Here is a 14,433-nt window from a genome sequence, read left to right on the forward strand (position 1 = left end):
ATTTCCCAGAAGTGGTGTGTACACCTCGTATTGATATTGAGCCTTCTTCTGATAAACTCAGATGTTATCTCCATATTGGTGGTGAGGGGAGAAGCTGCTGTTGCTCCCAGCAGGTGAGGAAACTAAGAAGCAGAAAGATAATACTATCCATACCATACTCCTATAATCAGGGGTGGCTTGGCACTCATGTGAAACCAAACCCGCATTGAGGGAAAACTCAGGCAATAACACTTGCCTGTTTCAAAGCTAGACTCACACTGTGGGGTGCCGCCCTGGAGGGGTGGGGAGAGCGTTCTGTAATTCCCTAGCTACATTCTGGGCATTGTGGCTGGACTGAGTGTACCCTGAACTGGAGAGCCTAAGTATATTTTCTATTATTCCAAAATGATTTCAGATGATTTATCTCATTTCATCCTCCCAAGATCCCTGTGAGGTTGAGAGAAAATAATTCCAAGCCTAAGGTCATGGACTGAGGTGTCCGGCTAGTGTTAGATCTACTAAAACCTCTTTAAAATGACACTGAAAGATGCTAAATGAATTCCAAATCATCAGTCCCATCTTTCACATTATTATTATGTGAAGGAGACTAATTTTTTCCCCAAGATTCACAATCGGTTCCAGTAAATTACTGGTATAAACAGCTAACAGCTAACCGAATGCTCTTTTAACTTCACGGAATGAATCAAATGTATTCCATTGGATCATTGTGAGCCCGGTTAGTTTGGCCCATCTCTGTGTGTCCAGACAATTAAGTTGTTGTTTCCTACCTCACCTTGGTGTTCCATAAAGGAAAGTCAGCAAAGGTACAGGGTTATTGGGTGTCAGGGGGGTTTTGGTTGGTTTGTTTCACAGATCGGATCCCTGAAAGACATCGAGAAGCAGCGTGGCTCAGTGGAAAGAGCATGGGCTTTGGAGTCAGGGCTCATGAGTTCGAATCCCAGCTCTGCCACTTGTCAGCTGTGTGACTGTGGGCAAGTCACTTAACTTCTCTGTGCCTCAGTTCCCTCATCTGTAAAATGGGGATTAAGACTGTGAGCTCCACGTGGGACAAGCTGATTCCCCTCTGTCTATCCCAGCGCTTAGAACAGTGCTCGGCACATAGTAAGCGCTTAACAAATACCAACATTATTATTATTATTATCCCAGGTACAAATATATCTTGGTTCTTAGAGCTAAAGAATGGTAAATTGCTTCATCCTTCAGCTCCCCGTGCAGGACCTTGGTTCTGGATTGGGTCTTTCTGACACCGTTAGCAAGCTCTAGAATTGCTCCAACAGTCTGGTTTTGGAGCCAGCAGGATGGTCTGCTGCTGGGGGTAGAAGCCTGGGAGGCCTCTGAATGGACCATCTGCTGACCTAGGCAGGGAGCATCCAGCACCCATTGTTGAACTCATGCTGCCTCTAAAGAGAGTGACATGTAGCTTCCGCTTCTTGGGGAAAAGGGTCTACCTAAATGCAGAATAACTGTTGTGGGACTGCAACGCATCTTCATATGCTAGGTGAGATGTCAGCTTCTTTTTCCAAATGCTGGTAGAGCATAATACAAGGTCATAGTATTTTTTTCTCCTTGCATCCAACTTTGCAGTTCCCCACATGAACACTTGATCCTTTTCACTGGTATGCCTGGAATCCTCATCAGGCTCAGGGAGAATCAGGGGAACTCAGGAGCTGAACCAGGGGGGATCAGGACACATGATTGAACGGTCCCAGACTTACCTGTCCAGTCAGCAATCGGTAAATAATCATCAGGTTAAGAACTGCTCTTCCACTTCCTAGACTCCTGTACCTAATGCTAAGTTAAAGCCCAGTCATTGACCAGAAATTCCAAAGACCTGGGCTCTGTTCTTAAAGCTACTACAAGCCACAGAACTGAAATGAACTTTAGCTGGCCTACACAATCCCTTCTCCTGTGCCAAACAGGCTTCAGCAGGCCAGGGTGGGCATGGAAACCTCTTTCTAACTTTATGGCTGGGGCACCTTCTTGTGCACAAGAATCACACTTGGGTGGAATCCCTGTGTGCTCACGGGGACTGCAAGTCCCCCCAGTATCCCATGGGAGACTATGCAGGCCCAGACTGGCTCCTTCCCTTTCCACTTCCACCCCCTTGAAGTGAAGACGGTCTGAAGCGCCGGGAGCCTTGCTTCCCCGGGGCCCTCGACTCGGTCCAGATTTGCCAGAGATTTGGATTTTGTGGAAACCAGATCACCAAAGTTGTACTGTCTTCATCTCTATATGCCACATCTTTTTGCCAGTGAAGACATTACTTCAGAAGACACAAGTATGTGAGTTTTCTTCCTGCCTCTGCCATTGAACGTCTGTGTGACTCTGGGTGTTTTACTCCGCCTCCCCAGTTCTCAGATTTCCCTCGTGGGAGGTGCCACACAGAACAGGTCGCTGCAGTGCGGACACTTGGGGAGTGGGACTCTGGGCTGAGCTGGGCTCCTGGGTTGGGGGCCCCTGCAGTCAGAGGCAGACAGTTCTAGAGTGTCTGTCCTTTCTCCCCATCCCCTCTCCCTCCAGGTTCTGCTGCCATTGCCCAGAGTCCTGGAGAGATTGAGATCATACTAGCCCCAACATTTTTCTGGCCTCCTATCCCACTTCCCAGGCCAGTCTCTACAAGCTCTCCTATCCTTTATACCTTCTGGATCCTGGTGGCTCAGAGTAGACTCTCCAGAAACACCCAAACCCTTTCTGGCCTGAGAACCTGCCAGCCTTTAGAGAGAGAGTGTGCTGTACATCTGATTAATATGGCATTTTGCATCTAGCCTGGGGTGGGGTTGAGTCATCTGGATAGGGCCCAACTCAATCATCCCTCCCTACTCTTTACAAAAGCCCCCAGGGTACCCTTAATGCAGCTTGTGAATTTTTGGGGATCGAAAGGGCTGTTCTCCGCAGTCAGTGTAGAAACTTTAATTATTTATTACCTCCTCCCTCCCATCTGAGTCTATTCCGGACACAGCTAGGCTTGGCGATGCCTTTTTCATTTGTTGTCTGCAAGTGATTGATTATTACTCAAGAAATGGAGACTCTCTGTTTTTCAAATACCAACATGTGAGAAGATTTACCATTAAGTAGCTTGTGTTACTTGTGGTGGTGGAGGTGAAGCCGTTTAAGTCAAAATTCATAGTTGCTCTGAGACACCGGTTTGACTTCTGACTTTATTAAGGAGATGCCCAGGCAATAAGATGGGTAAATGAAAACAAGTCTGATAGGAGGAAAATTTCTTCAAATGAAAAACGATCATCATTTTGTTTATGTTAACAGGTGACAGGCAAATGTTTAATGTGTCACCTCTTTTGATGACTAAAATATGTTTCTGTTAAAAAATCATACAGCTCAACCTAATTTAGGGTTCTGCATTGGCACATTATTCATTCTTATCACTGTATACAGTGAGGGGGAGAATCACACTGGTAATAATGCTTGTAACAATTTATCTTACGCTGAGTGTTTATTCAGCGTATGTTATTTGTACTGTTTTCTTTATGTCTTTCTTTAAAGCCCATTGGAAAACATATCAGACATTTAAGGGATAAGATTAAATATACTAAATTCTATTTAGAATGCATTTCTGAAGAGGCAAAGTCCCTTTTTAGACCTGAAGAAATTAGTATCAAATTTGGGCAGGCAATATTTGACATTTCTTGATTAAAATATATATATTTTGAAGCCAGTGAAGTTCTACAGTATGCAGTTTATTAAACCAACCCCAGTTGCATGGATGGCAGAACTAAACTGTGTTTCCTTCTTTCTCTCATTCTTCAGTGCAAAAGAAGAGAAAGATTGCAGTCGTGCAACCAGAAAAACAGTAAGTTCCTCCAAATCCAACCTCCCGCTGCACTACTGATGTGTTCTTTATTCCTTTGAGAGGCTATTAACACCAGTTAAGCCATGGAGCTATGACGGGGTTAGTAAATGACCAGATCGGGTTCAAAATAATACGCTACAGCTTGCTGTAATTTAGGAACCGAGAGAATTGAGATTCATGTCCGTGTAGTTTGCTCTGCCCTGCACCTACCAAATGCATGTGGGTACAGAGACAGTGCTGTTTGAAGATGATAATTATCATGGTCACAGCCCCTAGGAAGGTAAACTCAAAATAGTTAATGACAAGGGCATTTAGCCGGATTACGCTCACCACTAAAAGAGTCCCACCACAAGTCACCTTGCTTGTGGGCCCTCAGTCTGCCTTGCAGTGAATGAAGCCAACTTACAGCAAGCCCCCCAAGATCTCACTTGGTGATCTCTGGGTTTCCCATTGATTGTCCGGGATTCCCCTTCCTTCGGTTCTGGGAATAAAGAAAAGTCATGTGGATGTGTTGAGATACATGGCTCCAAAGCAAGTGTTTTGTACAGTGCCCTGGACCTAGTAAGCATTCAGTGGGTGATGATGCTGGCTTGCTAGAAATAGTGCATTTTATCCCTCTCCTATTGCATTTGGGAGGCTCAAAATGTGTTTTACTCCTTTTTAAAATCTGAGTAATAAGGCAGATCAGGAAAAAGGGGCAAGGGAGAGATGGCCAAAAGAATCCTTAAAAACAGCCATCATAATAAGAATACTTTGGACTTTCTTTTATTTTTCCAAAGCCCTTGATTATCTCATTTTCTCTTCACAAACTCCCTGGTGTGGTAGGGAGAGCGAAGTATTATTACCCCATTTTTACATTTTTTTTTTAACTGAAAAATCACAACCCACTTGTAAGAAGAGCCCAGGTTCTGGGATCTTTTTCTGGTGTTAGTCCTGTTGGGCAAAGAGGACCATTCAAAGTTCAAGTGTTTGACCTCATTGCAAATGGACAGTAGACTCTGGTTCCTTTTAAAGTTATTTTTCTCTGTAAGTCATGTCTGCACAGGTCATTTTTTGGCATTCTTTGAGAGGAAAATCCAGTCCCTTTGTATTTGTTATAAATAGGATATTTGGTGGGAGGTGAAGGGTTGGAACTGGCCTTTGTGGGGATCTAGAAACACATAGGCCTGGACCAGCAGTAAACATTCGCAGAATTACACATGCTAAATCTGCATTTGTATGGGCCAGCGTGGTCTGTGGTAGTGTAGGTCACTTCATAGGGAAGTGAGTTCCTCTCTGGGGTGGTTTACCCAGTGTGAGGCCCTTGAAATCTGCACAGATCCCTCCAGATTGCCTTGGTTCATTATTCCTACTGAGATTCAGTTAAGCTCAGTAGTATCATCGCCTGCCTTAATATGGCATTCCGGCCAATGGGACCACCAAGAAGTTAAGCAGCGATTCCCAGCCCATGTGGCAGAGTCAGAGTTGGGACTCCCATCCATTCTGCCTGGAAACCAGGTTCTTTTCATTCTCTACAATGTGGCATTTGGCAGCATTACTTCTGTTTGTTGCATTTTCACTTCAGGAGAGGCCTTAAAAATCACCCGCTTCTCTACTCTGTAGGTCATGAGCCCCCTATTGTAGCCGATACCACTACTGCTGTCAGTAGTGCCCAGCAGCCATTGGGTGTCTGTGTTTTTGCAACCTTGCCGGAAGCTAATGCAAAGGAAAATGTTGGTCCAGGCCTTGATCCCTGCCCTCAAGGAGATTCCAATCTAGCAGGAAGAAACAATACAATCAAAAATAACAAAAGATTGGGGTTTAAAAAAAATAAATCATCATGCAGTTGTATCCTGTTCTTTTCCCACAGATTGCCATCCACAGTGCCTGTTGAGAAAATACCTCACGACCTTTGTTCGCTCCCTCAGCCTGACACAACAGGTGAGTTAGGCCCTACCCAGCAAGGGAAAGGGTGATGTGAAATGCCAAAGTGAATTTAGGACTTTCCTGACTTTTCGGCCCATGAGTTCCCTCTTGGGCTGCCTGCAAGGGTGACTGGAATTGGAGAGTGGTTTTGAGGTATCAAGCATTTAGTCCCTGAGGGTCAAGGCAGAACCCTGACTCTTGCCCTGTGGGGAGCTGCCAGTGTTGCGTTGCTTTGCCTACCGAGATCCAAGACCTCCCTCCACCCGCTGGGGTCTCTCGAAAGAGGTCTTATGGTCAGGGCCACATTTAGAGGGACTCTGGGGAAAGGCCTGGTCTGTTCACCAGCCCCAGACCCAGGGATTTCCTTTTACCTTGCCACCGATCTTTCCTCCCACAGGAACCTGAAAGCTCACTACCCTCTAACCCCCAACTTTACACCAAGAGAGTCTTGTAGGGGTTTGGGTGCCCACAGGCCTTTGTCTGTGTAGGGAAGTAGAGAGTTGCTCTCTTGTCCAGCCCTCCCAATCTGTGAATTGCATCTTCAAACCTGATGTGTGTAAACAGTTGGGGTGAGAGTGTTTTCCAATGTTCAAAAACCTTTTGCATCTTTCTTTAAAGTCTGAAAATGCCAATGTGATGTGTTACCCTTTGATCATCAGATTAAAAGTAGGGCTGTGGCTTCCTCCCATTTTCTAGCTCCCGCCTCGAATGCTGTGAATGTTCAGAGCTAGTGGGAGGTGCCTGAGAACACAGATTCCAAGTTAGAGGATGCACCCCCTTGGGAGAACTGGTCTTCACTTGACATTAGCTTTGCATTAAGAAGAAATGAGAAAGTGATTTTACGGGCAGACTTACTAAAATGGTTTTTCTCTATAGGACCAATGTGGGTTAATCCAGGGGAAGAATTGTAAAAACAGACAGAACTCTGCATAGTTGGGCAGAATTCAAACTATACAGTGATATCAAGGAACCATGTCAGATGCTTTTTCTATAGTTTACAATCATCATTTTACTCTTCCTAGACACAGAAGGATAACATTTCTACCATCTACCTACTACGTTCTTTGTTGCTACCTCTGGGAACCTGGAGCGATATTAACATTTTCTATTCTGATAGGAAATTCCCAGAAGACAGTTTGCTCCCTGGAAAGCAAAATGTCAATGTTTATATTGCACTCTCCCAAGTGCTTAGCACAGTGCTTTGCACATAGTAAGCACTCAGTAAATACCGTTGATTGATTCAATCCCTGGGCCTGAGAGAGGACCAGGTGATGGGCTGGCAGCAGAGCTAACTCCCTTGTTGAGACAATATGTCTCAGTGAGAAACAACATGACCTAGTGGAAGGAGCACAGGTCTGGGAGCCAGAGAACCCGGCCTCTAATTCTGGCTCTGCCACTTGTCTGCTGTGTGACTTTGGGCAAGTCACTTAACTTCTCTGTGCCACAGTTACCTCATCTGTAAAATGGGGATTAAGACCGTGAGCCCTAGGTAGGATGGGCACTGTGTCCAACCTGATTATCTTGTATCTACCCTAGCACTTAGTACAGTGCCTGGCACATAGTAAGCATTTAACCAATACCAAAAAAAAAAATGGGTCCGATCCCTTACAGGTATTCTCCTTGGGGGATGCCCTGGCTTCATTTTCTGCTGGTGGCTCCCATTTTCAAAGGACAACCTGAAACAGATTAAATGACCTAGCCTGGGTCTCTCTCAAGTTGAGAAGCACAGGCAGAGAGTGTCGTACTGTATCACCTTCACTTTCTACAGTGCTTTTCCTTCAAAGAGTCAGCTAGGAAAATCGAAGTCTACCAGAAATCCCATTCATCTAGGGCCACCCTCCCTGCTCCTGCTCCATCAGCTGGAGAGCTGGGGAACCTGCCCCATTGGCCTGGTGAGCGGTATGAGAAGCTTCAGCATTTGAACCAAAACCCCAGTCGACATGGCCAAAGGGAGGGGGAAAGCTGTCTGGATTTCTGTTCCTCTGGGAAAACTTTAAGTCCTCAGAGTGCTTGGTCCATATCAATCTGAGTTGCTCCACGAAGCAGAGGGGACAGTGAAGAGCCCAATGCCCTGGTCTTATTCAGTCTTTCTAGACCTGGCTAGCCTCAGTCTCTCCAGCCTGTTTGCCAGCCTAGGTGTCGGGTCAGGCCAGGCTCTCGGTTCCTCCCTTAGTCTGGATTGAAAGTGAGTGAAGCCATGAGGGTGAAGGGAAGTCCTTTGTGGGCTTGGCAGTGACCGTGTTGCTCTCTCTCCACAGGTATCGTCAACGGGAAATACTGCTGCCCCCAGCTCTTCATCAACCACAGGTGTTTCTCAGGCCCGTACCTCAATAAGGGCAGAATAGCAGAGCTACCTCAGTCGGTTGGGCCAGGCAAATGTGTACTTGTTCTTAAAGAGGTAAGCCATTCTCCTGGTTGCGCTGGCTGGGGGTGGCTTTATTTTGATATCACTGTTCATACGCTAGTGGGACTGGTCAGGGGGTAGGAGGAATGGGAAAATACAGCAGGAGAAGGGACACAAAATGGAATCGAGGGTGAGTTAGAGGTTTCCCCCTTCTCCCTTCTCTGGGGCTCAGGCTTCTAGGGACAGCCTCAAGACCTAGGTCTCCTGGGCTGGAACCGCCTGGGGCAGCAGCAGCTAAGAAGCTCAAAGACTTGGTCCAGAGCTGGGGCCTGTGACATGCCCACGATTGTGCCCCTGGCCCACCAGGCCCAGGGGTCCTTCCCAATATCTACTTTAGTTTTATAAATCTGAACCATTGCGATACATTTGACAAAGCACCTAAAATGAAATACCTGAAAGGACAATGCAGTAGGAGGGTGATTTACAAACTTGGGTCAGGCCTCTCTGTGACCCAGGAGATGGGGAGGAGCTAAGTTCCCAAATGAAGCTCCTCTAGTCGTGCGTCTGGGTTGGAGTTAGTGGGGGAGGCAGTTGCTGCCCGGAAGAGGCCTTTCCTATTTACCCAGGAGTCTTTTCACCTCAGTCTCATGGGAGCTTTTAATTTTTACAAATGGTAAAAGAGGAGTCCTCATGCCAGGCTGACCCTCGGGCTGAGTTTGGTTTTCTGTGGGACCTTGTCAGGGTTGAGGTTAGAGAGGACTGATTGGGAAAATGAGGCTGATGGGTCATGGGAGGCAAAACTGCTACCCAGGATTTGAATGGCTGCTGGCTTCATCAGACACTCCGGCATCTCTGGGATGCTGCGTCGAGCCAGTCAGGCTCCTGACAGGGCTGCTCCTTTCCTGCAGGGGGAAGATTTGACTTGACTAAATGAAACAGTCGCCAGAATTCTCTGTCCCCCTTCAGGAAACAAAGACCTCCTGTTGTGGGAGGAGGTGGTGGTGATTGCGGTGGCCAGATTTAAAAGCCTGGCCTGAGCGGTTTGCTGATCGCAGAACTAGTTTTCTGCTGATGTTCGGAAAGTGCGTGAGGCGGAAAAAAAAAGCGCAAGCTCTTCAGTTTTGTGAGTGTAAGAAAAATGTAAGTTACGCCAAACCAATATTTATGCTAATGGTCTTCCCTCAGCATCAGTGCCTTAGTGTGTTTTAAGAGCAGAGGAGGTAATTGAAGAGGAAAAGCTAAGCGCTCCCACCTCTCCATGCAGGCCATGATGTTCCAGGGTATCTGCTTTGAGAGTTGTTTGTTCGCTGTCTGGTCTCCTAGAAGAAGAGCAGAGTGTGTGTGGGTGTGTTTGTTTTCATGCCTGTACTGCAGGATAAGAGTGTAGAACCAGTATCTGGCTCTAAAAGAAGGAGCATGGTCTAGTGGAAAGACTCCAGGCCTAGGAGTCAGAGGAGCTGGGTTCTAGTCCCATCTCTGCCATTTGTCTCATGTGTGACCTTGGGCAAGTCACTTAACTTCTCTGGGTCTCAGTTTCTTCATCTGTAAAATAGAGATTCAGTACCATTTCTACTACCTTCTACTTAAACTGTGAACCCCGTGCAACCTGATCATCTTGCATTTCCACCGATGCTTAGTCCAGTGCTGGGCACATAGTAAGCAGTTAATAGATACCACAGTTGTTGTTATCTGCATCGCCAATGCCCATGGCCTCTCAGATCCCAGGAACGCTGGTTGCTCCTGAGTGTAGAGCACAATGCATGGTGGCTCAGGAGAGAGTAACCACTGACCTGCCACTGTAGGTGCAGGTGGAGTAAAAGAGAACCTTGCAGGCTGCTGGGGAGAGAAGGAAACAGAAACAGCCATGGATTTCGAGCATGTTGGCAAGAGGTAGAGGCAAGCCTCACTCTAAATCTAGAGTGGCAGAGACAGCAACCCAGATGGGACACTGTGAAACTGGTAGGAGCCCTGGGGAGATGCCATGCCCCTCCCCTCCCTTCCCTCCTCTCTGTTCAGTTTGGTCAAAGTTGCTAAAGCAGATGTGCTCTTGACTTACCTATGTCTGAAGGCTTAAAAATAATAAGACTCTACTGAGTTACCATTCTGGCAGTGCCACCTCAAGAACCTTGGACCTTTTCTCGCCCTTCCTCACGGCAAAGCACTATCAAAAGTAGGTGACCCGTCTGGGGAGGAAGAAAGGTAGTTATGCAGGGGCTTGGGAAGCGTTTTCCCCATCTTCCTGCACTTTTATCCACAGGGATCAGAATAGGCTTAGGAAATTGAGTCAGATTTACAGGACATCTTCCTGGTCAAATGGATCTTGTTATAAAGTTGGAGAAAGGTAAACTGGCAGCCCCTGGACAGGAAGGACCACGGTGTCCAGCCCCAGGGACCTGAGGTGGACAACAGGACTGACCAGAGGGGACCCAGACTGTAAAAATCCCCACTCTCCTTCTTGCCTTCCCTGCTGCTGCTATGGGGATGGGGTAGCCTTACCATCTGAGAGAAGCAGGGTGAGCCTGTGAGACAGGAAACCAAGGTTCCAATCACAACTCTGCCACATGCCTGCTGGGTGACCTTGGACAAGTCACTTACCTTCTCTGTGCATGTTTCCTTATCTGTAAAATGGGGATTAGATACCCGTTCTCCTTCCCTCTTAGACTATAAACCCCAAGACAGAGACTGTGTCAGATTTGATGGTTTTGTATCTATACAGCGCTTATCACAGTGTACTTGGCCCATGGTAAATGCTTAACAAATACCATAATTCTGATTACCAGATGCCGAAACAGCGCAGTGCCGATTGGAAGAACCTGTATTTCCCGGATGCGCTTGAGATTAGGGAAATCGAGCCCTAGAAACAGGAAGATAAGTTCCTTCGTGCTAAGTGAGGCGGTGCCTCTTCGGTACTGTTACAACTAGAATCACATAAGAGAGCAGCTTTTAAAAATACTCACCTCTGTACTAGGTGTGGCATGGGGCGGAGAGATGTGTTCTTGTCTCTGGTGTGTGCAGAAAGTGCATCTGAAAGGTTCAAGTCGGCAAGAACCACACTGACCTCGGTCCACTCAGCCTGATTGGGTGGAGGGTGGTCGCTGCTGAGCAGAGCATAGATGTTGGTTGCGAATTCCTTTTGAAGTAAATTTGTTCCTTCCCATCAGGGAAAAATTAACAGCTTCACCCATCAAAGATGGGATTTTGCTGAAAAACACACCAATGAGAAAAGCAGCGGTCAGGTACCTGGCAAGATCAGAGGAGTGGCAATTAGGGCTACGTTGATTTCTTTCCTGCTGCCGGTTTCCTGGGAGGCAGAAAGGAGGTGATCCAGCTAGTCCTGATAGTGAGCATTTGAAAGGCCTAACATTTTCTCATTAGGCCTGGGCTAATAGCTCTTCTGTCACTGGGGTACCTGAATGATCTTACCTGGGTGTGGAGCTCCTGTGAGGAGGCCTGGGCTTTGCCCAGGGCTTAAGGGGACACTGGAGGGGAATCCATTTCTGGAGATGGGCCAGGACTGAGACTGATGGGACCCAAGTAACAGCCCAGATGACTGGCAGAGAAAATCCAGTTTGGGGGGTTGGGGGGCAAGGGTTGGCTGCATGTTTCAGTGGCAGCGGTGGGTGCTTCGTTCCCAGCAGCATCTCACAGACCTGAATTCCTAATGCAAGTGATGCGCCCAACACGCGAAGCTGGAGAGAGGGCACACTATTGTCCTGCACACAGGCTCCCACCTATCAGATCGTGCAGTGGCACGGGGTAAGGGGAGGTCCAGGATCCTCCAGTCTGAAGGGCTGGAGAAGGTGGTTCAAGGTAAGAATGGGAACGGTTCATCTCCTCCTTCAGTCTCCCATGGAGGTGGACTGGCGTAGAAGGCTTTTCCCAGGGAGGTCAACAAACCTTCTGCTGGATCTAGGCAGGAGAGGAGAAAGGATGAGTGAGTCTGTCCCCGTGTGACAGCCGTTTGTCACCGTGTTCCTCAGCAGAACCACTTGGGGCGAGAGCAGCCCAGAGCCAGGAGAACACAGCCAAGCCGGGCACAGTGGGCAAGTACCTCAGGATGGTCATTCCATCGTCTGCATGAGAGCTGTGGTACAGAGTCAGTCTCCTGACCTCCAGGCTCTGCTCACTTTTAACAGAGCTTTGCTGGCAGAGACATGTGAGAGGAATGGGTCCCAGCAACAGCTGCTACACAGAGAGCTGAAACTGGGAAACCAAAAGCTAGGAGGGCAGAGGCAGCATCTTAAGGACACGGTAGAACAAAGCTTCAGACCATGCTGCAACCCTGCTGAAAATTTGGAGTCAGTTGCAGGGGACAGACTTGCATGGCACATGGCCTCAGAAGGGAGTAACTCTCCACACAACATTTGGGTGAAAAGGGATATGGAGGCCAAAGGAAAAAATGGGGTTGGGGGTGCCCAGAAATAGAAACAGATGACAGTACATGTGGCGAGAGCTGGGTCCTTGAAGAATCTTCTGTTCTGAGAAAATCGCAATGCAGTTACCTTTGATTCCATGAGATTTAATGAGTCAAGGAGTAGATGGTTAGAAGATACCAATCACCAACACTGACGGTTTCAATACTGCCATTTCTAAGTTGAAGTCAGCACTGGCCGAATGCTTTTCCCCCACTTGCCGCTCCCTATTATTGACTGTTAAATCCTGTAACGCTGAAAATACAGACAGACCTGCATGGCAGGGAAGGGAGTAGCTCTCTCAGCAACCTTTGTGTGAAAAGGGACAAGGAGGAAAAATAGAAAAGGGGGATGGGGGTTGGGGACACCAAGAAATAGAAATCCATGAGAGTAAATCCTGTTAACACTGCAAATACATGACAAAACAAATGCTATACAGTACAGTAGGGCAGAATCTGGGAAATATAACAACATCGCATTTTGACACCGCATGTGGCACCACACATGCACAAACTCAACTGTTCCTTCACTGAATTTACCTTGCACTCAAGAGTTAAGACTTAAGAATTAAGAGCTCCAAAGTAGCTCCTGTGACCTAGCTTTAGAAGACTTCATGGGAGGAAAAAGCATCATAGTCATTGAGATGGCATTTGGGCAACTGTCCCCCACTTCTCTCAAATCATTTTATTTGCACAAAACTGCTGGGTAAAGTGCTCTTTTCCAGCTGGAATCTGAGAGTTTACTTTTGTCCCAGCTTCTCTGGTGGTGAGCAGAGAGGAGGGCAGTTCCATATGCTCTGGAAACCATCTCTTCAATGGTGCCTCCCACCTTAAACTTTTCTTTCTAATCATCGTAATATAAAACACATTTATTAAGTGCTTTCTATGTTGAGTATCGGGGTAGAGAGAAAGTTATCAGATCAGACCCAATCCCTGGCTTACATGGGATTCACAAATGATCTCATCCTCATTTAACTGATGAGACAGATGAAGATGCCCAGCGAAGTTAATCTATTAGCTCTAGGTCACACAGTCGGGCAGAGTGGGCATAGGTTCCTGACTTATGACCTCGTACTTTTTCCACTAGGTCATTCTATTCCAGCAAGTTCTGTTTCACCCAGTCAGCCCTGACCCTCTGCTTCCTGGGGGCAGGCACATTTTGCTACCTGGCTGTCCCACTCCACAGTTTTTATAAAGCAGCTTTGGTGTGGAACTCGACTTGGCCAGCTGGGTAAGGTGCCACTTGGAATTCTTTACCCAGCTGTCTTCCCTGCTAGCCCCGCAGACCTCACCCAGCGCCCCCTCACTGGACTGAACCAATCCCTTGGGATTCCACTCCTGCAGTCCCAGCAGCACCCCACTGCAGCCTGCGGCAGAAAGCCCCAAGAAAGCCTGGGATCGGGTTTTCCAGGAGTGAGCCAGAAAGATAGAGTGTGTATCGGATTAGAGCTGAAGAAAATTAGGACACAGTAACTTGGCTCAGAAAATCGGAGGTTGTTAGTTCTAATCCCTGGCTCTGCCACTGCCAGCTGACCTTGAGGAAATGACTAAGTACTCAGGAACCTTAGTAAATTGAACACAACCATGCCAGCCTTCCTCGTGGGGATGTTGAAAGAGCAAGAAGTCACCTTAAAGCACCCTCCAGCTCCCCTTTAGAGGGGGGGTTGTGTCTTGCGGAGAACCCCACGTTAAAGAAAATCCATATTGTAGCGCTCACCTGGTGACCGCCGCATCACATAGCATGCAGTACATGGCTGGAAGGAGGTTCTCTGATTCGGTCATCGTATCCTAGCCAAAATGCAGAATGCAAAAGCCAAAATGAAGCAAGAGCTGTAGCAGAACCAAGTGTTCATCACTGCTACAAAGTGTCATGTATACTGCTGCCTTCCTGTAGTTGGGGGCAGCCCTGCTGTGGGTCTGGGGGAAAGAGTGGGAATCACAGTTCTAGTCTCAGTTCTGCCTAAA

At 47.4% G+C, this 14,433-nt stretch overlaps 1 protein-coding gene across 2 annotated transcripts in view; it reads left to right on the forward strand.

The window, feature by feature from the left end:
* SFMBT2 (Scm like with four mbt domains 2) overlaps nt 1–14,433 on the forward strand; it is a 144,858-nt gene that overhangs the window by 110,730 nt on the left and 19,695 nt on the right. For both annotated transcript variants that reach the window (XM_029077746.2, XM_039913902.1), the window contains 3 exons: nt 3,766–3,808; nt 5,658–5,728; nt 7,972–8,111. In XM_029077746.2, coding sequence (XP_028933579.1) covers nt 3,766–3,808; nt 5,658–5,728; nt 7,972–8,111 — 254 coding nt within the window. The remainder of the gene's footprint in view (nt 1–3,765; nt 3,809–5,657; nt 5,729–7,971; nt 8,112–14,433) is intronic.

Source organism: Ornithorhynchus anatinus, chromosome 13, assembly GCF_004115215.2.
Source record: "Ornithorhynchus anatinus isolate Pmale09 chromosome 13, mOrnAna1.pri.v4, whole genome shotgun sequence".
NCBI lineage: Eukaryota > Metazoa > Chordata > Mammalia > Monotremata > Ornithorhynchidae > Ornithorhynchus > Ornithorhynchus anatinus.